Genomic DNA, 26,176 nt, shown 5'->3' on the forward strand with positions numbered 1-26,176 from the left:
GCCAAGACCATGTTTCTTGAGGGCCCTAAAAACCATTTGATGAGTTTTCATTTATTTCAGTAGATTCTGGGGAACCACTAATGATTTTTTTTTCTAAAGATTTATTTATTTATGATAGACACACACACACACACAGAGGCAGAGACACAGGCAGAGGGAGAAGCAGGCTCCATGCCGGGAGCCCGATGCGGGACTAGATTCGGGGACTCCAGGATCGCGCCCTGGGCCAAAGGCAGGTGCCAAACTGCTGAGCCACCCAGGGATCCCCCCCACTAATGATTTTTTAACAGAAAATGTAATTAATTATATTTGCAGATGATTAATCTAGCATTTGGTTGGAGGAGAGTCTAAGGGTAGAGATGTTAGGGCGCCTGGTTGGATCAATCAGAAGAACATTTGACTCTTGATCTCAGGGTCATAAGTTCAAGCCTCACATTGAGAGATTACTAAAAATAAATAAACTTAAAATGTAGAAATGTTCATTAGCAACTATTATAATGAAATGGTAAGGAAGAGATGAATATAGAGAAATCAGTGGATTGGACATAATGGTCTAACCTCTAGAACAGGAAGTTGGTGTTTCAGGGAATGTTATGTATGTATAATTCAACCTGAATGGTTTCTCCTGGAATTACAAACCAGACTCTCATTTGATTCTGGCTGACTTGAAGAATAGTAGGAATGAGGAAGTTAGGAGGAGATACTAGTTGACCAGAGAAAACTAATGCAGTTCCTTTGTCTTAGCAACACGTATTCTGTATACATTGACTACTTCTCTTAAAGTCCAAGTCAGTATTCATTTTTTATAGAGATTTATTCTTTTAGTTTAAACAATTTTTTAAAATATTTATTTGAGAGAGGGAATGCACAAGCGGAAAGGGCAGAGGGAGAGAGAATCTCAAGCAGGCTCCACACTGAGCACAGGACTCAATCTCAAGACCCTGAGACCATGACCTGAGCTGAAACCAAGAGTTGGACACTTAACCAGATGCTTAACCAACTGTGCTGCCCAAGCACCCATAAAGTTTGATTTTTTAGTAATCTCTGCACCCAACATGGGGCTCCATCTTAAAACCCTGAGATCAAGAGCCCCACACTCCAACTGACCAAACCAGCAAGGTACTCCTACATTTTTTTTTTAAATAACCAAAAAATAGGATAACAGTAAACGGTACCTGAAATTTGGCATTTTGCTTTGTTGTCATATATAATTATTAATACCTACTGAAGGACAGCCAGGTTTCTAATTTTTTTGCTACTAAAACAACATATTGTAGTTAAAACTTTTGTATTTAGGGCAGCCCTGGTGGCTCAGTCGTTTAGTGCCTCCTTTGGCCTGGGGTGTGATCCTGGAGACCCGGGATCGAGTCCCACATCAGGCTCCCTGCATGGAACCTGCTTCTCCCTCTGCCTTTGTCTCTGCCTCTCTCTCTCTCTCTCTCTCTGTCTCTGTCTCTGTCTCTGTCTCTCATGAATAAATAAAAAAAATCTTTAAAAAAAAACTTTTGTATTTATATCTTTATACACTTATGCTATATATCTATAGGCTAGCTTGCGAGAAATGGGACTGTCTTGGGTTTTCAAGGTTTTTTAAAGGTTCTGCAAAATCACTTTCTGTAAAAATATACCAGTTTTAATCTCTCCAAGAGTACAATTTTATTTATTTATTGATTTTTAAAGCTTTTATTTATTCATGAGAGACACAGAGCGAGAGGCAGAGACACAGGCAGAGGGAGAAGCAGGCTCCCTGTGGGGAGCCCGATGCAGGACTCGATCCCAGGACCCCGGGGTCATGCCCTGGGCCGAAGGCAGACCCTCGACTTCTGAGCCACCCAGGCGTCCCCCAAGAGTACAATTTTACTACAACCTCATCTATATCAGTGCTCTTATTTCATCCTCACTTTAGTAACACATGTGTCGTCTTGATTATTTAAGAAATGAATAACAATTTGATGCTGAAAATTAGAGCTAAGATTTTTATTTACTCTTAACAGTGGTATTTTCACGAGTAGTAGGAAAGAACTCAGAGAAATCGGGGCACCTGGCTGGCTCAATCAGTGGAATATGAGGCTCTTGATCTTGGGGGTTGTTAAGTTCAAGCCCCATGTTAAGTGTAGACATTACCTAAAAAAATAGAATCTAAAAAAAGAGAAATGAGATAGTAATAATGTTCGTAGGATATCTCATATGTGACTCCTTTTGTCTTTTCTAGCTTGAAATACCTCTGGACTCCTTATGTATGCATGTTAGCAGCATTTGGTGTGTGTTCTCCTGAACTTTGGATGACACTTTTCAAGTGGCTTCGATTACGGACTGTACACCCAGTATTGTTGGTGAGTCATTGGTATTTTGGGTTAAGTTCTTGTTTCTCTTTCAATTATATAAATGGAAACCACATGGAATACAATTAAAATAGCATGAGTAAATCATATTTTGACTTGCAGGTGAAAGAGAGATCCTGTGAAAAACTCTTTTTTATATAATCTCTGATATAAAAGTAATGCATTGGGATGCCTGGGGGGCTCAGCAGATGAGCGTCTGCCTTCAGCCCAGGGCGTGATCCTGGAGTCCCGGGTTCTAGTCCCACATTGGGCTCCCTGCCTGGAGCCTGCTTCTCCCTCTGCCTGGGTCTCTGTCTCTCTCTTTCTCTGTGTACATCATAAAGAAATAAACTAACTTTTAAAAAGGTAATGTATTTAAATGCAGATGGATAGGGACACCTGGGTGGCTCAGCGGTTGGGCATCTGCCCTTGGCTCAGGTCATGATCCCCAGGTGTGGGGATGGAGTCCCACATCAGGCTCCCTGCCAGGAGCCTGCTTCTCCCTCTGCCTGTGTCTCTGCCTCTCTCTCCCTGCGTCTCTCATGAATAAATAAATAAAATCTTTTTAAAATGTTTATAATTAATAATTAATAATTTAATAGTATTCTTGGTTTGATTTAGAACTATTTTATGTTTTCAATGCAAATAGAACATTTTCACTGTGCCTGCCATGTACAATGTGCTTATAATGCAAATTAATTTCATCAGGTCGATTACAGTCTCCCATTCATAAAAATGAACAATAAGAAGTATCGATAGGGTGCTGTTGGAACACAGAGAGGGGCTACTTAATTCAATTTTGTTAGGGACTCAAAGACTTTTCAATCTGAGATTTGAAAGATGATGACTGGGGACGCCTGGGTGGCTCAGTGGTGGAGCGGCTGCCTTCGGCCCAGGGCCGGACCCCAGAGTCCCAGGCTCTAGTCCCACTTGAGGCTCCCTGTGTGGACCCTGCTTCTCCCTCTGCCTGTGTCTCTGCCTCTCTCTCTGTGTCTCTCATGAATAGATAAATAAAATCTTTTTTTAAAAAAAGATGATAACTTAAATGAAAGGTAAAGAAAGGGTTTTCATGGTAGAAGGAATAAAAACAGGCAAAGAGCATGTTGTCATCAAAGGAAATGAAAGCAAAGGCAAAGAAAAGGCATGATATATTTAATTTCTTTGGCACATAAAATGTGAGATGGAGTGGTCAAGAAATGATACTGAAGCCCAAGAGGGTAAGTCATGGAAGCCTTTGAGTATTATGCTGTGGTGCTTAGTTTTATCCTGGAGGCAGCAGAAATGCATTGAAATGTTTAGGCAGGGGCGTGAGAGAGTCAGACTTACATTGTCTCTTAGTTCATGCTTACCATTCTTTGAAGAATAGACTTAACGGTGACCATCTCAGTCCAAGAAGGAAGCTGTTGCCCAGGTACTGGCCATGGTAGATGGAAGTGATAAAAGCTTCAATATATTGAGTGTTCACCACATGTCAGGTACTGTTTATAAAACATTTCATGGGGGATCCCTGGGTGGCTCAGCGGTTTGGCGCCTGCCTTTGGCCCAGGGCGCGATCCTGGAGTCCCGGGATTGAGTCCCATGTTGGGCTCCCGGCATGGAGCCTGCTTCTCCCTCCTCCTGTGTCTCTGCCTCTCTGCCTCTCTCTCTCTCTCTCTCTCTCTCTCTCTCTCTCTCTCTCTGTCTATCGTGAATAAATAAATAAAATCTTTAAAAAATAATAATAAAATAAAATATTTTATGTGTCGATGCTTACAAAGACCCTAATAGCTAAGTTCTATCATCCGTAGGTTGTAGACAAAGAAACTGAGACTTAAACTGGTTAAGTAACTTGCCTGAGATCACATAGCTTATAAATGTGGAAACCATGATTCACACCCAGGTTTTTTGGACTCCAGAGCCCATTTACTTAATACTGTGCTATATTGGGGTGAGAAAAATAATAAGAAGGTTAATAAGACTTGGTGGCTTTATTAAATTAAGTATGGCGAGTAAGGAAGAGGGAGAAATCATAGATACTTCCTAGGTCTCTTGTTTGTGTGACTGTGGGTTGTGTGGTCACCAGTAGACATGGGACAGGAGGAAAAAGAACAGGTTCTGGCAGAGAGGTGATGAGTAAATATCTTTAGTAATAGTCCTGTTGTGTTTTGCCAGTCTTTCCAGAGGAATTTGTATGTTACTTTAGCATACTTGTGCATTGTTACGTATTGGCTATTTTTCCTGTCTTCTTCTTGTTAGTTTTGTAAGTGGCCCAGTTTAGTGTCCTTTGTAAGCTCTTTATAACTTAAATTCCTGGCAGAATTGTCAAATACTGATTTGTTACATGAAATATTACTGTTACCTTTTTTATGTTTTGTCTTTAATTTATATAGTAAATGCTTATATAGTAGTGTATAACTATTATAATACATATAGTAGTATGTTTCGCTTTATCTCCAGCTTAATGTATCTTAAATGCCTTAGTCTTCACTCATCTCACTCTGTGAATTAGGTTCCACACTAACTTCAGTTTCCCTGACTGAAATTTTTATGACTGTAAGAATCTGTGATTGGTCATGGAGTTAATGTCTAATACTTCTAGTACCTTCATAGATGTATTTATCCATAATCATTTTGTTTCAATGTTTTAGGCTCTTATTCTGAGCATGGCTGTTCCCACTATAATAGGTCTCAGCTTATGGAAAGAGGTAAGAAAATCAGATTTTTATATTGTTAAGATGTACTTTACCTACAACTTAGTGATAAATTTATGCATGTGTAACATATTTATATTGAGACACTATTCTAACAACATAAAGTATGATATTCTTAGTATGCTTAATTTTTTATCAGGAACATAGATTATATTAATTCTAGTAATAGAGCTAAAACATTTTTAGAACATCATGTGATGCACGTAGTCTAATGCTATTACTAATTCAATTTATAATTGTCAAAGGAAATTACTGAATAATAGGTGATAATATTAAAAAGTATTTTGGCATGAAAAACTGACAGCCAACATCATACTCAATGGTGAAAAACTGAGATTGTCCTCTAAGGTCAGGAACGAGACAAGGATTCCCACTCTCTCCACTTTTATTCGACATAGCCCTGGAAGTTAGAAGTCTTAGCCATAGCAGTCAGACAAGAGAAAGGAATAAAAAGCATCCAGATTGGCAAGGAAGAAGTAAAATTGTCACTGTGTGCAGATGACATGATACTATATATAGAAAACTCCACAAAGACTCCACCAAAAAAACTACTAGAACTGGGGTGCCTGTGTGGCTCAGTTGGTTAAGCATCTGTCTTCAGCTCAAGTCATGATTCCAAGGTCCTGGAATTGAGCCCGGCATCAGGCTCCCTGCTCAGCAAGGAGTCTGCTTCCCCTTCCACTCCCCTCTTGCCTCCCCCTGCTCGTGCTTTCTCTCTCTCTCTCTCTCAAAGAAGTAAAATCTTAAAAAAAACTACTAGAACTGATAAATGAATTGAGTAAGATTGCAGGATACAAAATCACTGTATAGAAATCCATAGCATTTCTATACACCAGTAATGAATGAAGCAGCAGAAAGAAAAATTAAGAAAACAATCCCATGTACAATTATACCAAAAATAATAAGATACCTAGGAATGAACCTAACCAAAGAGGTGAAAAACCTGTACTCTGGAAACTATAAAAGAACAATGGAAAAAAAATTGAAGATGACACAAAGAAATGGAAAGACAGTCCATGCTCATGGATTAGAAGAACAAATATAATTAAAATGTTACTACCCAAAACAATCTACACATTAATGCAATCTCTATCAAAATACCAACAGTATTTTTTGAAAATGCCAATAGAATTAGAACAAAAAAATCCTAAAATTTGTATGGAACCAGAAAAGACCTCAAGTAGCCAAAGCAAGTGTTGAAAAACAAAACTGGAATTACTGCATTTCCACACTTCAGGTTATATTTACAAAGGTGTAGTAATCAAAACGATATGGTACTGGCACAAAAATAGGCACATAGATCAATTGAACAGAATAGAAAGCCCAGAAATAAATCCACAATTCTAAATTATATAGACAATTAATCTTCAACAAAGGAGATAAGAATATGCAATGGGAAAAAGTTTCTTCAACAAACGATGTTGGGAAAACTGGACAGCTAAAAATGAATGTGGAGCGCTTTCTGACACTACACAAAAATAAACACAAAATGTATTAAGGACTTAAATGTGAGACCTGAAACCATAGAAGTCCTAGAAGAGAACACAGGCAGTAATTTTTCTGACATGGATCATAGCAACATTTTTCTAGATGTGTCTCCTGAGACAAGGGAAACAAAAGCAAAAATAAACTATTGGGATTATATCAAAATAAAAAACTTCTGAACAGCAAAATGTATAGCCAACAAAACAAAAAGACAACCTACTGAATGAGAGAAGATTTTGCAAATGATATATCTGGTAAGAGGTTAGTATCCAAAATATATAAAGAACTGGGACACCTGGGTGGCTCATTTCGTTAAGTGTCTGACTCTTGATTGCAGCTCAGATCATGATTGTGGGGTCCTAGGATTGAATCTGTGTCAGGCTCCGAACTCAGTGGGGAGTCTGCTCCATATTCTCTCTCTCTTTCTGCCCCTCCTCACCCACCATCCTCTCTCACTTGCTCTCTAAAAAAATAAATCTTTAAAAAAAATGGCAAAAGACAGAATTCTCCAAAGAAGACATAGATGGCCAAGAAACACAGGAAAGATGCTCAGCAGCACTCATCATCAGGGAAATGGAAATCGAAACCATAATGAGGTAACACCTCACACCTCTCAGAAGAGCTAAACTAAAAAACACAAGAAACAAGTACTGGCAAGGATGTGGAGAAATAGAAACCCTTGTGCACTGTTGGTAAGAATGCAAATTGGTGCAGCCACTCTGGAAGACAGTATGGAGGTTCCTCAAAAAATTGAAAATAGAACTACCTTATGAGGGGCACATCAGGCTCCTTGCTCAGCAGGGAGGCTGCATCTCCTTTCTCCCACTGCCTGCTGCTCCCCCTGCTTATGCTCTATCAAAAAAATAAATACAATCTTAAAAAAAAAAAAAAAAGAACTAACTTTAGATCCAGCAATTGCACTACTAGGTATTTACCCAAAGAATACAAAAACACTAATTCAAAGGGATACCTGCACTCCTATGTTTATTGCAGCATTATTTACAACAGCCAAATTATGGAAACAGCCCAAGTGTCCATTGATAGATGAATGGATAAAGAAAAAGTGTTCTACACACACACACACACACACACACACACACAATGGAATAATAATCAGCCATAAAGGGACGCCTGGGTGGCTAAGTGGTTGAGCAGCTGTCTTTGGCTCAGGGCATGATCCTGGAGTCCCAGGATCGAGTCCTGCATCGGGCTCCTTGCCTGGAGCTTGCTTCTCCTCTCTCTGCCTCTCTGTGTCTCTCATGAATAAATAAAATTTAAAAAATAATAACCAACCATAAAAAAGAATCATGCCATTTTCAGCAACATGGATGGATCTAGAGAGTATGCTGAGTGAAGTAAGTCCATCAATGAAAGACAACTACCATGTGATTTCATTCATGTGTAGAATTTAAGAAATAAAACACAGGAGAAAAGAGAAACCAAAAACCAGGCTCTTTAGAGAACAAACAAATGGTTACAGGAGGAGAGGGGGTTGGGGAAATGGTTGAAGTAGGTGATGGGGATTAAGAGCACACTTTACTTGATGAGCACTGAGTAATATATGAAATTGTTGAATCACTATATTGTACACCTGAAATGAATATAACAGTATGTTAACTACACTAGAATTGTTGAAAAAGTATTTTGATAACTCCAAAATTTAAATATTTATAAAATAATATAAGTCCTTTAGTTTATTGTAATGTAAAACTAATTGCTAATAAACCTGTGAATTATTTGACCTGAAATTAATTAATTGTGTGTTGAAAGATACAACTGATGATGAGTTATTTGGTAATGATAAAATTATTTATTGAGTCTACGCAATAAATTAACCATTTAAATAGATTTAATTATTTATTTTTAAGGATTTATTTATTTATTAGAGTGTGTGTGCACAAGTGGGCTTAGGAGCAGAGGAGAGAGAGAGGGAGCCGCAGACTCCCCACTAAGCAGGGAGTGCAATGTGGGCCTTGATCCCAGGACCCTGAGATCATAACCTGAAATGAAGGCAAACGCTTAACTGATTGAGTCACCTAGGCACCCCTAAAATAGATTATTTGGGTTATTTGGACTGAGAAGGATGAGCAGCACTGAAAGAAAGTAGAAAGATCCATGAAATTTTCCTATGAGCACAATGTTACAATATTGTCTTATGTTAGTCTCTTAGTCTTTTGAAATACTCTGTAGCAGTTTTAAACTTTCTGGATACTTATGCATACTTCTTGGAAATTTTGTTTTGCATTTTAGTTTTTTCCAAGATTAATGACAGAATTAATGGAACTACAAGAATTTTATGACCCAGATACAGTGGAACTTATGACCTGGATAAAGTAAGAATTGAACTGCTTTTAAGACTAATAATTGATTATTGCATGCTATCTGATTTCAGAGGAAATAATAAATTAATCCTTTTCCAAATTCTTCTCATAAAATTCAGAATTTTATTCCCATGCTTTTAGGGCTATTTAGTTTTCGATTGACAATTCTAATTTTCTAATTGAACTCTCCACTGAAAATATAGCATTGAGGGGCACCTGGCTGACACAGTCAGAATAGCATGTGACTCTTGATTATTTGGTTGTGAGTTCAGCCCCACGTGGTTGTAGAGATTACTTAAATAAATAAAAAACTTAAAAAAGAAGAAAATACAGCATTGATAAATTTGAGACTCTTGGCATCAAATACCTAGAAATGTGGAATATAAAGGAACAAATATTCCTTTAGATAATCAAGAGGATGCTTCTTTTGCCGTGGGTTGGAAATGGATGAGTGGTGGATTGCTAGTCTTGGTAACCAAGTATACCAAAATTTAAATTTTTAATTTTGATACCAATGCCTGTTTTAATGCCCACACAATACAGAAGATGTGGTTTTGGGCCAGTGGATGGTGGGGACTATAGTTAAGATACCTTTTTCCCTTTCCCAACACAGGCATATAACCAGGGGACCCTCAGAAGGCTACAGTATCAATGATAGACTAACAAATTACCCATAGAGTGCTAGAAGAAGATGATAAGAAAGTATGTCTTTCTTGGCCTCAGCTCTTGGTCAAAAAAAAGTCTCTCTGAATTTGTATCAGTGGATCTGAATTCACATGTGTTTGCAGGTTGAAATTAGGCTTGCTTAATCCAGAAAACCCCCAGGCAAGAAATTATCATAAAAAGTGGCCCTGGGTTGGTTTGGAGGGCCTGATAGTTTTCAACCCAGGCTATACAGGTTTCCACAAATAAAACTTCATGAAAATGAGCTCTAAAATTACAAAACACATGAAGAAATAGTCTAACACAGCAAGAATCAACTGTTGTTTGTAATAAACAGCAGAATTAGACCTCTAGCTACTTTTAAATTTATTTATCTATTTATTTACTTAAGTAATCTCTATGCCCAGTGTGACCCTGAGATCAAGAGGTGCATGCTCTTCTGACTCTACCAGCCAGATGCCCCAGACCTCTAGCAATTTCTAATAATAAAATTTGTTTATGTCAGTTTTTGCTGCATAATAGACTGCCACAAAACTTAGTGGCCACAAATGATAAATCTTTTTTATTTGTAGCATTTTGACAGTCAGCTGAATGGGGGCAGTGGGGAGGATTCTTCTGGTCTGGGGCAGCTGATCTGGGCCTGGGTAGTCTGGAATGGCCTCTCTCACCTGTCTAAAGGTATCAGCTGAGAGGATGGAATTGACTTGGCCCTGGGCCTCTCATCATCCATCCATGTAGCCTGGGCTCATTCACAGGGTAGTGGTCATAGAGTTCACGAGAGCATCAAGAGAGCACAAATGTCGTTGTCAAGCATTTTTAAAGTCTCTGCTCACTTTGTTGTTCTATTGGCCAAAGCAGGTCACTGAGCAAGACCAGCATTTGCTCCCAGAGCACAGGTATGGGAGGAGAATCTTTGCAGCCATTTTGCAGCTAGTCTACCCCATGGAAAGACACTATGAAATAACTACATTGAAAATTATTTTAAGACATAGAAGAAGAAATTAAAACATGAAAAAGAAATGAAACACTATCAAAAATAGCCAGGAAAATATGGAGGGGAAAGTAAAAATGTTTCTAGAATGAGGAATAAGTTTATAGAAGTGAGAATTGGTCTTATTACAAGGTCTTGTTACTGTAAATACACTCTTCATATTTCTAAGAATTGTTGTCTTTTGATCTCCCTTAACTGCTGCCCTTTAATATTTTTTTGTGAATTGTATTTACATTGTGGAAGACTGACTATATAGCTTTGTGTTATCAATTAACAAAAGAGGAAGTTAAGTCTGGGTGTGTGATTAACACAGTATTTTAAAAACCAGCACGGAGGCCTGAACATTGGACATTGTACACCAGGCAATAGGACATATATATTATGGTGGTATAATTATCCTGTTTCATGTTTGTTTCCCCATTACTGGGTGCACCCTGAGGACAGTAGCTGTGTGTCTTCTTTTATTTCCAGAGCTTGGCATTGTCCCTAGCATGTAGTAGGTGAATATTGAATACTGAAAGTGATTGAACAAGTAAAGACATTGGAGCAATCCTTTGGGATCTGCTTTTAGATTTCCTAGTTTTGTAAGTGGCATCTGTTTGGGACTTTGGATCATGGTTCAAAGAGAAGTTCTAGGGACCCCTGGGTGGCTCAGCAGTTGAGTGTTGGCCTTGGCTTGGGGCGTGATCCTGGGGTCCCGGGATTGAGTCCCACGTCGGGCTCCCTGCGTGGAGCCTGCTTCTCCCTCTGCCTGTGTCTCTGCCTCTCTCTCTCTCTCTCTCTCTCTCTCTCTGTCTCTCATGAATACATAAATCTTTAAAAAAAAACACACAACAAAGAGAAGTCAAGTCCTATATGTGTTATCTGTAGGCAGGTACATGGTAAAGGTAGGGAAAAAGCAGGAGACGAATGGATTGGGAAGGAGTGGGGTTGTGGTGGGGGATAAATTTGACAATTCACACTATCACCATTGAATTGACCACTCTGTATATAAGGTAGTAAATTCTTGTCACTATATATACCCTGCATTATTTTTTAATAGTATGTTTACCATCTGGTCTATATGTTTATTGTCCTTTTTCCAATCTCTCTCAAAAACAGAGACCTTGTCTCCACCCCACTTTAAAAAAAAAGTCTATATTTTCAGCATTCAAAATACTCCTGGCACATAATAAGTATTCAGATTTTTTTTAACGAATTCATAAATGAAATAAAACCTGACATTGAAACTCAAGTATACAATCATTGTTGAGTTGCCTGCTATTTCAGAGTTGGTATAAATCAGTGATCTAAATAGTAGTACCTTTTCAGTGTGTAAATCTGTGTGCTTCTTTGCAGAAGGCAAGCTCCGGTTGCAGCTGTGTTTGCAGGAAGTCCACAGTTAATGGGTGCAATTAAATTATGCACTGGATGGATGGTGACCAGCTTGCCTCTTTACAATGATGATGATCTTCTCAAGAGAAATGAAAATGTAAGACATCTTAGATCACACATTTGGATCTTTTTAACATTGCGCCTTATTTTAGTATCGTTCTGTAATGATGTATATGTTCCTGGTTAGCTAGGAAAATCCAAACAATTTTAGAGTCAATTAGCTTTAGTTTTTAAAAAGCTGTGTAATATGTTTAAGCAGGAGGAGAGCCAAAATTAAAATACTAAGTTCCTTATTTCATGAATAGTAAAATGATATGTTTCTAGGAGAAACATTTAATTTTCCACGAAGTTTCAAAGGAACTGCTATGTCCTATTTGGAAAATAACTTTGTTCTCAATTACATTATTGAAGAAAGGCTGTCAGTTAATATCTTTTTTTTTTAAGTTTTTTTTTTTTATTTATTCATGAGAGACAGAGAGAGAGAGAGAGAGAGAGAGGCAGAGACACAGGCAGAGGGAGAAGCAGGCTCCATACAGGGAGCCTGATGCGGGACTCGATCCTGGGTCTCCAGGATCACACCCTGGGCTGAAAGGCAGGCACTCAATGGCTGAGCCACTCAGGCATCCCTGTCAGTTAATATCTTGATACACTTTGTATTTCCAAGCTAAAATTGTATCTCATTTTGGTTTATTTTTCAGTATGGGCTGTTACTAATAACTTAGTGTAACGTTAGAATGATAATCTAATTACTATTCAGAGAATATATTATTTTGAATGTTTGGTCTGGATATAAAAGGTAACTTCATCTGAAAGCAGTAACTAACTGAACCTGAATTCCAAATACTCTCTTTTTCAGTTTGAAAGAATTTCATAAGGTTTTTAAGTATGCTCTAAGATGAGGTGGTATAGCAATATAGAATTTAGACACGAAGAATGCAGATTCTGGAATTAGAACACCTAGACTCAAATGCTCCTTCTGCCGTGTCCTAGCTCTGTGACCTTGAACAAGTTTCTTTTCTCTTTTTAAGATATTTTTTAAATTTTTATTTATTTTTTATTGGAGTTCAATTTGCCTCTTTTTAAGATTTAAAAACTTTTTTTAAAAAAATATGTTTTTAAGATTTTATTTATTTATTCATGAAAGAGAGAGAGAAAGAGGCAGAGACACAGGCAGAAGGAGAAGCAGGCTTCATGCAGGGAGCCTGATGTGGGACTCGATCCTGGGTCTTCAGGATCAGGCCCTGGGCTGAAGGCGGCGCTAAACCGCTGAGCCACCTGGGCTGCCCCTTAAATATATTTTTTAAAGATTTTATTCATTTATTTGACAGAGAGAGATTACACAAGCAGGGGGAGCAGCAGGGAGAGGGAGAAGCAGGCTCCCTGCTGAGAAGAGAGCCCAACTTGGGGCTCGATCCCAGGACCTTAGGATTATAACCTGAGCCGAAGGCAGATGCTTAACCAACTGAGCTATTCAGGTGCCCCTTTTTTTGTTTAACTTTCAGTTAACATACAGTATAATATTAGTTTCAGTTGTACAATATAGTGATTCAACACTTCTAATCTCTGCACCCAATGTGGGGCTCAAACTTACAACCCCGAGATCAAGAGTTACATGCTCTGCTGACTGAGCCAGCCATGAACCCTCTTTTCTTTTTCTATTTTTTTTTTGCATTTCCACAATGGCTTTTTTAAAAAAAATGGAAGTATAATTGACATGTAACATTATATTAGTTTCATGTGTGCAATGTAATGATTTGGTATTTATATATATTGCAAAATGATTACCACAATAAGTCTAGTTAATGTCTGTCACCATGATAGCTATAAATGTTTTTTCTTGTGCTGAGAACTTTTAAGATATACTCCCTTAGCAATTTTTGAATGTGCAATACAGTGTTACTGCTGTATAGCACACTCAAAATACTGTAAACATAGCAATACACTATGCTCTACACTTACTCTATAACTTTATGTTTGTGCCTTTTGACTCCCTCTACCCATTTTTACTGACCTCCCATCCCTTACCTCTGGCAACCACCATTCTTTTTTCTGTCTCTGTGAGGTTGGTTGTTTTGTTCTTAGATTCCACATGAAAGTGAGATCATACAGTATTTGTCTTTGTCTGACTTATTTCACTTAGCATAATATCCTCAAGGTCCATCCATATTGTTGCAAATGGCAAGATTTTATTCTTTTTTGTATATTCTTTTTTGATTTTATTTTTTTAAATAGTTTTCTATTTATAAGTACACATACACATATATACTATGTTTTCTTTATCTGTTCATTCATTGGTGAACATTTAGGTTGTTTCCATATCTTGGCTGTTATAAATAATGCTGCTGCAAACATGGGTTGTATATATCTTTTTGAATCAGTATTTTCATTTCCTTTGGATAAATACCCAGAAGTGGAATTGTTAGATGATGTGGCAGTTCTATTTTTGAATTTTTTTTAACGATTTTATTTGTTTATTTGAGAGAGAGGGAGAAAGCATGAGCAAGGGGTGGAGCAGAAGGAAGGATAAGCAGGCTCCCCACTGAATGGGGAGCCCCATACGGGGCTTGATCCCAGGACCACGGGATCATGACCTGAGCTGAAGGCAGATGCTGAACCAACTAAGCTACCCAGGTGCCCCTATTTTTAATTTGTTTGAGGCAACTTCATACTGTTTTCCTTAGTGGCTGTACCACTTTACCTTCCCATCCACAGTGCAAGTGTTCCGTTTTCTCCACAACCTCGGTAGTACTTCTTATTTTTTGCCTTCTTGATCCTAGCCATTCTAACAGTTGTGAGATAATATCTCATTGTGGTTTTGATTTGCATCCTCTGATGATAAATGATGTCAAGCACCTTTTCATGTACCTGTTTGCCATCCATTTTTCTTCTTTGGAAGAATGTCTATTTAGATCTTCTGCCCATTTTTTTTTCTGCCCATTTTTTAATCAGATTTTTTTAAAATTGAGCTGTATGAGTTTTCTATATATTTTGGATATTAACCTCTGATCAGTTATGTGATTTGTGAATATTTTCTCCTATTCATTAGGTTGCCTTTCATTTTGTTGATGGTTTTCTTTGCAATGCAGAAGCTTTTTAGTTTGATGTAGTCCCACTTGTTTATTTTTGCTTTTGTTGCCTTCATGTTTGCTGTCAAATCCAAAAAAATAATTGCCAAGACCAATGTCAGAGACTCACCACCTGGGGTACCCGGGTGGCTCAGTTGGTTGAGCGTCTGGCTCTTGGTTTCAGCTGGGGTCATGATCTCAGCTCAGGGTCCTGGCATCGAGCCCCAGATCGGGCACTATGCTCAGCAGGGAATATGTTTGAGGATTCTCTCTCTCTCCTTCTCTCTCAGCCCCGCCCCCTATTCTCTTCCTTTATTTTACAAATAAATAAATTTTGTTTTAAAAAAAAAGAACTTACAAAAATAAAAAAATAAAAAAATAATAAAAAAAATAACTTACCAATTATGTTTGCTTCTAGATATTTTATAGTTTCAGGTCTTACATTCAAATTTCTAACCCATTTGGGTTAATTTTTGTGTATTGTGTACAATAGCAGTTCAATTTCATTCTTTTGCATGTTGCTTTGCAGTTTTCCTAGCTTCATTTATTGAAAAGATTGTCCTTTTCCCATTGTATTTTTTTTACTCCTCTGTTGTAAATTAATTGACCATGTGTGCGTGGGTTTATTTCTGGACTCTCTGTTTTGTTCCATTGATCTACGTATCTGTTTATCCTGGTTTGGATTATTGCAGCTTTGTAATATAGTTTGCAGTTAGGGAGCCTGATTCCTCCAGCTTTGTTCTTTCTCAAGCTTTCTCTGACTCTTCAGGATCTTTTTTGGTTCCATACAAAATTAGGATTGTTTGTTCTATTTCTGTGAAAAATGCAATTGGAATTTTGATGGGGATTGCATTGAATCTGTAGATTGCTTTAGGTAGGTAATATGGTCATTTTAACAGTATTAATTCTTCCAATCGATGAAACTAGAATATCTTTCATTTGTGTCTTCTTCAGTGTCTTTAATTTTGAGAAGTTTCTGAATCTGGAAATAATAATAGTTCTTAAGTCCTAGTTGTGAAAATTAAATGAGAGAATGCATTATGCCTGAAACATAGTAAACCTTAAATATTAGTTATTATTATGTTCTTATTTACTATTAAATTATACATGCACACACACAGAATCATTGAAAGTATGAAGAGGAGCTCAAAAGCAGGAATAATCAGTTCTGCCTTCAAAAACCCAAGTCTTCATTAATGGCATTCCATTGATCTGGGCTTTGAAGAACTCTTAGAAACTTGTTTGGAAAAAGAATGCATATGATTCCAAGTTGAAAAAGTAACATGAGCTATGAAATTTGTATAGCCATAGCCATGAAACTAAAAAATAAAATTAGGCCAAATTCTGAAGGACCTGGACTGTCATGCTGAAGAATTCAGACTTAACCCTTGAGGCATTTGGGAGTTATCAAAGACCTTTAATAAGCCTGGGAATGGAATGCTTAGATCTGTTTTTGAGAGTTAATTATGGTCAGAGTAGAAAGAACGATTGAAGCAGGGAGAGGTCAGAGATGAAGAGATCTACCTGGGAGTGATTTGTGTGAAAGACAACAGCTGCCTTTGACTAGTATTTGCTGTACTTTGAAAGGGTAGAGTCTCTTAGAATGTATAGAGCATATTTCTGAACTTTATTTTTTGTGGATTTCTTTGTTGTCTTATGAATTAGTCTTTTCCTAATATAGAATTTCATAATCACTTATAATTAGGTCAGACTTCTAATTAGGTTTTAATAAAATTTAAACATTCATTTTAGAGTTTAATGTTTTGTGTAACTTGACTATGAGAATAGGAACGATTTTCTTTTCCAAAACTTTGTCTTTCTCTATAGTGTCTAGTACGTAGCAAGTACTGAATACATTTATTGTTAAACTAAAATTCATGGGATCCCTGGGTGGCGCAGCGGTTTGGCGCCTGCCTTTGGCCCAGGGCGCGATCCTGGGGACCCGGGATCGAATCCCACGTCGGGCTCCCGGTGCATGGAGCCTGCTTCTCCCTCTGCCTGTGTCTCTGCCTCTCTCTCTGTGTGTGTGACTATCGTAAATAAAAAAAAAAAAAAAAAAAAAATTAAAAAAAAAAAAACTAAAATTCAAATCAAACTCCATAAATGAGACCATATAATTTGAATTAGGTACTATCTATAATTCATGACATTTAACTAATCTTTGTATAATCTCCTAGGCCAGTGATTCTCAAATCTGGGACTGTTAGGCCCCTGGGGGCATTTGGCAATGAGTAGAGACATTTTGACTGTTCTAACTATAGAAGAATTCTACAGATATCTAGTGGGTAGGGACCAGGAATACTGCTGAATATCCAACAGTACACATAACAGTCTTCTTCTGTCCTAACAAAGAATTATGTAGCTCAAAATGTCAATAGTGCTGAGATTGAGAAACCCTATCTATCAGTTCTGTTATTGACATTGCAAAGAAGTGGGCTTTTTTAAATGCCCCATGAATATGTTACAGTTTCTCAAAATTTAAGAATATATGTGAAAAACAATAAATAGAAATAGACTGGAAAGAACTATTTCCATTGAAATGTATTTAAGGGAACCCTGGGTGGCACAGCGGTTTGGCACCTGCCTTTGGCCCAGGGCGTGATCCTGGAGACCCGGGATCGAATCCCACGTCGGGCTCCCGGTGCATGGAGCCCGCTTCTCCCTCTGCCTATGTCTCTGCCTCTCTCTCTCTCTCTCTCTGTGACTATCATAAAAATTAAAAAAATAAATAAATAAATAAAATTTATTTAAAAGTAAAATGAGGGGCACCTGGATGGCTCTGTGGTTGAGTGTCTACCTTTGGCTCAGGTCATGATCCTGGGGTTGTGGGACCAAGTCCCGCATCATGTTCCCTATAGGGAGCCTGGTTCTCCCTCTGCCTATGTCTCTGCCTCTCTCTTGTGTCTCTCATGAATAAATAAATAAAATTGTTAAAAAAAAAAAAAAGTAAAGTGACTGAGAAATTTCCTCTTGGTTTATTAGCATTCTGTATACCAGAATATTCAGGTGAGTATCTCTATCATTGGTGGACGTCCATTGGACCTGATGGCGCTGGATAGACAACAGTCATAACATGTAGTAGGTGGCTGCTGAGTATCAAATAGTTTAGGATCTTGTCCAATCTAGATTTCAAATCAGTATTTTTAGGACATATAGTATATGGTGCTTTTGGTTTAACATTTTTTATTTTATTTTTTTCTAAAGGGTAGCAAGAGTTAGTCCAATGTTAGCATTTCAGAAAACCTGAATAACTTTATTATCTAATAAGATCCAGAACTTACTATGTGATAGGATCAGCAAAATTGTAATTAAAAATACCACAGAATCAAGACAAGTTTTAAGCATTTTTGCTCATTGATTATTTTGTGACAGTGGTCAAATTATATTTAATCTTGCTGATTTTATCTCATGTATAAATGAGTATAAAATACTCTGTACATGGGGGGGAATCCCTGGGTAGCTCAGTGGTTTGGCGCCTGCCTTCAGCCCAGGGTGTGATCCTGGAGTCCCGGGATCGAGTCCCACGTCGGGCTCCCTGCGTGGAGCCTGCTTCTCCCTCTGCCTGTGTCTCTGCCTCTCTCTCTCTCTCTGTGTCTCTCATGAATAAATAAATAAAATCTTAAAAAAAAAATACTCTGTACATGCTAAGAAAGTAGGAACCATTCTAACTCAATAATAAAAAGACAAGGGGATCCCTGGGTGGCGCAGCGGTTTAGCGCCTGCCTTTGGCCCAGGGCGCGATCCTGGAGACCCGGGATCGAATCCCACGTCGGGCTCCCGGTGCATGGAGCCTGCTTCTCCCTCTGCCTGTGTCTCTGCCTCTCTCTCTCTCTCTTTCTCTCTGTGACTATCATAAATAAATAAAAATTAAAAAAAACACAAAAAATAAAAAGACAAGCCAATTAGGAAATGGGCAAAGCCCATTTGCAGCAATGTGGATGAATCTTGAAGGCATTATGCTAAGTGAAAGAAGTCAGATAAAGACAAATAACTGTATGATAGCCCTTAAATATGGAATCTAAAAAAGCCAAATTCATAGAAACAGTAGTATGGTGGTTACCAGGGGCTGGAAGGTAAGGGCATGGGGACATGTTGGTCAAAGTGTACCAACTTCCAGTTATGAGATGAGTAAGTTCGGGGGATCTAATATACAGTATGGTGATTATGGTTAATAGTACTCTATTTTTTTAAAAAAAATACTGTATTTACATACTTGAAAGTTTCTAAGAGAGTAAATCTTAAATGTTCTCATCAGAAAAAAGAAATGGTAATTATTTGACATGATGGAGGTGCCAGCTAATGTTATGGTGGTAATAACTGTGCAGTATTTAAGTGTGTCAAATCAATATGTGGTATACCTTAAACTTGCAAACTGTTATGTGTCGATCATATCTTAGTAAAGCTGGGGGGAAAATGGCCAAAGGATTGAATGAACATTTCTCCAAAGAAGACATACAGTGGACAGTGAGTGAATTGTGTGAATGTAAGCTTCTTGAGGGCAGGAATCAAGTCTTAGTAAATAGCTTTATTTTCCATAGATAGTGCTTAATACTAAGTCTTAGTAGATGTTTCAAATAACACATTTTAAATGTTTTTGAATTACTGTTTTAATTCTATTCTTTCAGATCTATCAGATCTATTCAAAGCGATCTGCTGAGGATATTTATAAAATACTGACATCCTACAAGGCTAATTACCTAATTGTAGAGGATGCTATCTGCAATGAGGTCGGAACCATGAGAGGCTGTAGGGTGAAAGATTTATTAGACATTGCAAATGGCCACGTAAGTAACCACTTGAGAGGTTAAATCTCTTTGAGAAAAAGACATTTTAACTTTTACTCTTCAAACTTATTTTTGGGACTTAACTAAGAATATAATTAAAAGTGATATAGCAGCGCGGGGGGGGGGGGAGCATTAAAAGTAGTTTGAGGGATCCCTGGGTGGCACAGCGGTTTGGCGCCTGCCTTTGGCCCAGGGCGCGATCCTGGAGACCCGGGATCGAATCCCACGTCGGGCTCCCGGTGCATGGAGCCTGCTTCTCCCTCTGCCTGTGTCTCTGCCTCTCTCTCTTTCTCTCTCTGTGACTATCATAAATAAATAAAAATTAAAAAAAAAATAAAAGTAGTTTGAAGTATTTTTTTCAATGTACAAAAGAAAATTTGGGCATTTTTGCAGAAAAAAATTTTACCAATACCTGGATTCCTTATTCATTGCCTATACTTTGTATCTCACATTTATGTACAAAAGATGGCATAATTTGATTTGAACAATGATTTTATTTTAGCTTATTATAATCTAAAGAGCAGCTGGTTGCATTGTTACATTATGTTGAGAATTTTCTGATAATTTGATTTATAGCTAGAAAAATTGCTTACTAAATCATCACAGTCCCTATTATCCACAAAAGTTAGTATATTCAGAGCTCCTTTGGTTTTTAGGATTTAGCTATATTTTAACTTTTCATTGACTTCAGCTATTTGACCAAACCTTTTTACTTCTCAGCCTGTAATGCATATATTATATATCTGGCAACTAAAAAGAGGAGTTTATATATCTGGTAATTAGTGTTGTCTGGAATGGGTGCCTTTACTCCTGGGAAGTTGCGGTTGGACGACCTTAGAATTTCAGTTGGCCATTTTGAGTTGATATGCATGTTCTATTCAGGTAGCAACCAAGATTTTTTTTCTGTCTCTTCCTAAATAATAAGCTCTTTCTCTTATTGTCCCAGACCAGTTTGGAGGTGAGAAATTAGTTTTTATGATTTCCATCTTTGTCTTTCCTCATGACTCCTTAATTCTGGAAAATAAGTGTATTCTGTTTTCTGCTTCATGTATTTTGAATTTCCTCTTTTTGGTACTTGATATCTGTGATCTTTGGCCTAATGGGTGACACCATGGAATTTTATTAAACATCAGGTATTCAGTAATTACTGGTGTGTTGCTGCCTGCTGTCTGGAGCCTTTTAATTCTGATCTTGGCTATCTTTCTGTTCCATTTTAAAGATCAAATTACTTCTTTCATATAATACCAGGGACGGACTTAAAGCTACTTCATTTTTTTATTCTAAAAGATGGTTCTCTGACATTTTTCCTCAGCATTAGGAGAATGTTTAACATTTTAGTATAGAAAACCCTTCAAACTAGTTAGGCTGTCTTAGTGAACATCATTAAAGTGAGAATATAAAGATTTTCACTGGGTAAGTCACAAAAACTTGATTACTAGATAATTGTGAGTCATTTCTACATTAGAAGAGTTTGAATATATATTAAGAATGTGTCCATTTCTTAGTCTTAGTAGGCTCCATGATAAGTTAGAGGAGTGATAATGAACTAGGGAGACAGTCTTCTATATTTAAGGATTTTTATATCTTTTTGAAAATTGGAAACACTTTTTACTGATTTCTCAATTTCAGTGGGAAGCTGAAGAGTTTAATGGAAATGATGACTCTGTTAATAAAGTGGGTTCTAGGGTTGCTTAACAATGTAAGATCATCTTAGTCCATGTATAGCAATAATATATTTTTTATATCAATAAGTCACTTGTACATTGTATTTCTCTTATAAACTTAATAGCTTTTTTAATATTGTGTTTCATATCTTTCGATAGGTGGTTTGTGAAGAAGGTGACAAGTTAACCTACTCAAAATATGGGCGATTTTGTCATGAGGTCAAAATTAACTATTCTCCATATGTGAATTATTTCACTAGAGTGTACTGGAACAGATCCTACTTTGTATATAAAATCAACACTGTGATATCCTTTCAGTCTTGAAAGATAGCAGAGCCTTCATTTCAAAGACTTATATCACTTGAAGTAAAATGTGATTTTCTTCTTACCTACATGGTGTATTTTAGAAATCAGAGTATGGACGTTTGAAATGTTGCTGCTGCTTTTTCCCTCTTTGCTATTAACTGGATCCAGAGTTCTGTGGGGTATAGAACATCAGGCATTACTGTCCTTTGGTAAAATGTCCCATCTACCACTCTGTAATATTCTGGTCAGATGTTTTCCTTATCGTTACATGGTCTTTAAAGACTTTATCTTCTCATTATCTTCTCAACTATTATAAAATTGTCCTTATAAATCTTCATTCTGTCATAACATAGGTCTTGAATTTGAATATGTTCAATGTCAGAGTATATTTCTCAAACATAACATTTAATAAATATGTCATTTAATGTCATATAATTATAGACTAGAAGGAAGGACCTCTTCTTACCCTCAAGGCAGTTCTGAAGGTATTTCATGGTTTATAATAGAATTGAATGTTAAAATAAAAACCAATTTAAATGTTAGCTGAAACTATGTGACATTTAAATTAAAATTTATAAATTGTGTAAAGGAATGTGATTTGATGGATATACACATAAAGATATATCCAGATTTTCCATGATACTGCTCATCATCTGCTCATCATCTGCATTATATAACCATGCACTTTCTTAGTAAAATATAGTACATGATCTTGCATTTTATTATTTTACAACTATTAAGTGGTTAGCTTTTTTCACTTATGCTCATAAATTTAATATCAATTTAATCATGATAAAACAGTAGCTCTTGTTACCTAAATATTTTTAAAACAGACATTTAAAAGAATGTTCAGGTTTTTGAAAGATATGGAATGGGATATACAGCCTATTCACATTTTCTACTGAAGTATTAAGTGAAAAATTAAATCTTCACAAGAATAAGAATATTCTGACATTAGTGACTAAAATGACAAACTAAAATGAACAATTTCTGGGAAGAAATGGGCTGATGCTATTAAACATATTTCTGCATACAGATCTGTTTATTATAAAACACAAATGCTATTATTTAAGAAACAGTGGTACAGTCTTCAACATTAAGAACAAAATGACAATTTTAATAACATTCACAACAGTTTCACAACCTAAACGCAACATTCCTTTAGGTTAAACGTTTTCATATTTTTAATCATTTATTAATAGAAATTATTAAATGATTAGTTGGGCTGTATAAAGAGATTCAGGATAGATGTATCATTTTAATAAGATGGGATGCATGTTTAGTTTTACCTTATACATATGTTTAGTGAACAGATTTTTAAAATTTTCACTTTTTAGAGTGCTGTAAAATTGCATTTTAAGTACTCTGAATTAACTGCATTAGAAGGGAGCATCTTTTCATTATCTTTATTTTTTTGTTATATATATATCTTTGTTGTTTTGTTTTTAAGTAAAAAAGCACAAGCATTCTTAAGCTCTAGGATGCTTTGCTTTTTTGGATCCTCATAATTGTTTGATGGCAGTGTCATATATCTAATGCACTAGTTTTATTTGTTCTCATTTCATGCTTTATATAATTTGTAACAGTTATATTAACATAGTTGAAGGTAGGGCATATCAGGTTATCTATACATTTTAATAGTGAGTCACCAGTATTTAGCTTCAAGCCTTATGAAAATATTACTGTGGTTACCTGAGTACACAGTGAATAGTTACCTGGTGGTCCTTGTGATCAGAGCATGTAAAACAATGCAATTTCAAAGTCAGCTTGCATATTTTGAAAGGGAAATAGAATAACATAAATAGCATGAAATATTTAATTGAATTTTTATTGATTTATATTATCAATTATGCTGAGTTACTTTGTGTGTTTTTTGTTTTTGGCTTTTGACATATACATACTAATAAGTTTCTTTTCCTTCTGTCAACTTTTTAAAATAGATTTGGAGAAACTTACTTTTTTAAATGATAAATTTTTTAGTCAGCATCAGTTGAAAAGGAAAATGTAAGGTTTATTATAGAAGTAACTACTGGATATAAGAAATTAGCTTACTTGCTTCTATTTTAACTGTAGTTAAAACAGTAGCAGTAGAAAACTTTGAGTGAGGAGCATTTAATTTCTTTGCCTATTTGTAGGGTAATAAATGATTTAAAGTTTTGCAAGTAATTCCATTTGGGTAACTTTCAGTTGTTGATTTGACAATAAAAATCTATGAAAGGAAACAAAGTGTATGGTTTTAGGATGGAAGCAGTTTCTCAAAGAAATACAAAACATACTTTGCCCTTGATGTTGCAAAAGCATTGAAATAAGTGCCTTAACTTTTGTTTACTTCTTATTGTTCAAAAATTACTATTGACTTTTTTCTTTTCTGTAAGAAGATTTTGATATCTTTTTCCTCATCATTAAGCACAGAGAAAGACTCCTCACTATGATATTTTCAGTATTAACTTTATTTCATTAATAAGCAAATCTTTGGTAAGGGTCCCAAGGGGATTTCTAGCCTGCTAAATTAATTTATTTAGCTTCCCAAATGCCAGTCTAACAAATAAAAATTGATAAGCTGTATGGTATTGACTCTGTGCTGGTTTATATTTTTTTCCAACTTTGAGATCTGTAACTTGGTGCTTTTTGTTAGACTATCCCGGTATCACAGCCTCGGGAGTATGCATTGTACTTCAGGACTAACTTTTTTTCCTTTTTTTAACTTTTTTTCTTCATTGCTTTTTGAGTACATAGATGGCATGTTTCTTCAGGACATTAACCCAGACCACCAGTAGCCTCACTGTTGTGGCGCTCTTACATGTACTCCAGGTTGATTCGAGGAAGAGCAGAAATGGAGGTCAAAGTGTGTTACATGTTGGGGCTGGAAAATATGCTTTAAAACAGTAGGTTATTAATTTCTTGAAGGGCACAGTGAACAGCCATCTTACTCAACTGTTTTGTTTTTGGAAAACCACTTGTTTTTTGACCCTTTCTATTTTTGAACTGTTAAAACATTTTATTGCCTTTAGTGTGTAGACAAAAGTAGTGCCTCTCTTTATAAAATTGATGGGATTTCTAAAAGTTGTATGTAAGTCGATCTTTTTGGTAAATTTATTTTAAGTGCATGAATATTTAAAAATCATGTGTTACAAATTATTCTGTATATTTAAGAACCTTTTGTAAAGCAAGTAACTACTTCATAATTTACATCCCAATATATGCTCTCATTTGTCCACTTTTAAAAATATATAGTCTCTATTGTTGCTATTTGTTAATAGTCTTAGATCTCGACATGTATTAAAATCACAACTTTAAAAAGTTGTAAGTGAAATTGAGCAATTTCTTCTTAAAATAATAGCTCATTATTAACCTTTTGAATGTTTAGAGTTTAATATTTTAAAATTAGATTTGAAAATCGCAAAGAATATATTTTATTCAACTATTTTCCATCCATTAAGTTTTCTATACATTATACCTACTTGTTTTCTGTAATAAAAAAGGGTTATTTAAACACCAGATTTGGCAAATTTAGCAAAGAGTCCTCTTTCAATCATTTGCTTATGTCCCGTAGAATTTGTAACATTTTACTCTTGGCTTATGAAATTCTAAGTGCAGTTCTATGAGAGATACAGTGAACATCTGACCACTATATTTAGTGGAATAATGGTATCAGATAGAAAAATGCATTCCAAACTTCTAGTTTGAGATATCTCATAAACAACTTTTTAATATTTTAAGTTGGTAGCTTTGTACAGCTATTTAGCAAAGATGAATACAGCTGCTATTATGTATGTTGACTTCTGAATCATATCGCTAATAATGTATAACAGATTAAATGTGTTCCTCCTGTACTAAAGTTACATCTTTCCAAAAGAATAAAAGTTAATTTCAATAAATATAAATCCTTTTAAAGAGTTGGGTTATAAAGTAGTTTACTTCAGATTTTGTAACATTAAATGTACTTTTATCAAGAATGAAATTATTTATTTCATGCTTAATTACACTCCTTGTTTTGTTTCTATAATAAAACTTTTTAGAATTTTAAGTTGTCTTTCATTTATGTGTATCTTTGTTTAGCTTTAATGAGACATAACTTATATACTATTTAATTCACTCATTTAAAATGTATAGTTCAACAGTTTTTAGTATATTGAGTTGTGCAGTTATCACCACAATTAACTTTAGAACATTTTTAGCATCCCAGAAAGAAACCCTATACCTTTTGGCTGTCACCCTAAACCACTCTATCCTTAGTCAACTCTTACTAATGTACTCTCTGTCTCTGTATTTGCCTATTCTGGACATTCCACGTAGATGGACTGGACATTCCAATAGATGGAATCATGATATATGGTCTTTTGTGACTGGCTTCTTTATTTAGCATAAGGTTTTCAAAATCCATTCATGTTGTTGTAAGTATCCCTTTATTGCCAAATAACATTCCACTGTATGGATGTACCACATTTTGTTTATCTGTTCACCAATTGGTGGATGTTTGGGTTTCCACTTTCTGGCTATTACAAACAATCC

At 36.1% G+C, this 26,176-nt stretch overlaps 1 protein-coding gene across 2 annotated transcripts in view; it reads left to right on the forward strand.

The window, feature by feature from the left end:
* Positions 1-25,685, forward strand: part of DPY19L4 (dpy-19 like 4) — a 62,115-nt gene extending 36,430 nt beyond the window's left edge. For both annotated transcript variants that reach the window (XM_055303399.1, XM_055303400.1), the window contains 6 exons: positions 2,213-2,333; positions 4,949-5,005; positions 8,747-8,829; positions 11,810-11,942; positions 19,536-19,694; positions 21,518-25,685. In XM_055303399.1, the coding sequence (XP_055159374.1) occupies positions 2,213-2,333; positions 4,949-5,005; positions 8,747-8,829; positions 11,810-11,942; positions 19,536-19,694; positions 21,518-21,682 (718 nt within the window). In that variant the 3' untranslated portion in view covers positions 21,683-25,685. The remainder of the gene's footprint in view (positions 1-2,212; positions 2,334-4,948; positions 5,006-8,746; positions 8,830-11,809; positions 11,943-19,535; positions 19,695-21,517) is intronic.
* The last annotated feature ends 491 nt before the right edge of the window (positions 25,686-26,176 follow it).

The sequence above is a fragment of the Nyctereutes procyonoides genome, unplaced genomic scaffold (genome assembly GCF_905146905.1).
Source record: "Nyctereutes procyonoides isolate TBG_1078 unplaced genomic scaffold, NYPRO_anot_genome, whole genome shotgun sequence".
Taxonomy (NCBI): domain Eukaryota; kingdom Metazoa; phylum Chordata; class Mammalia; order Carnivora; family Canidae; genus Nyctereutes; species Nyctereutes procyonoides.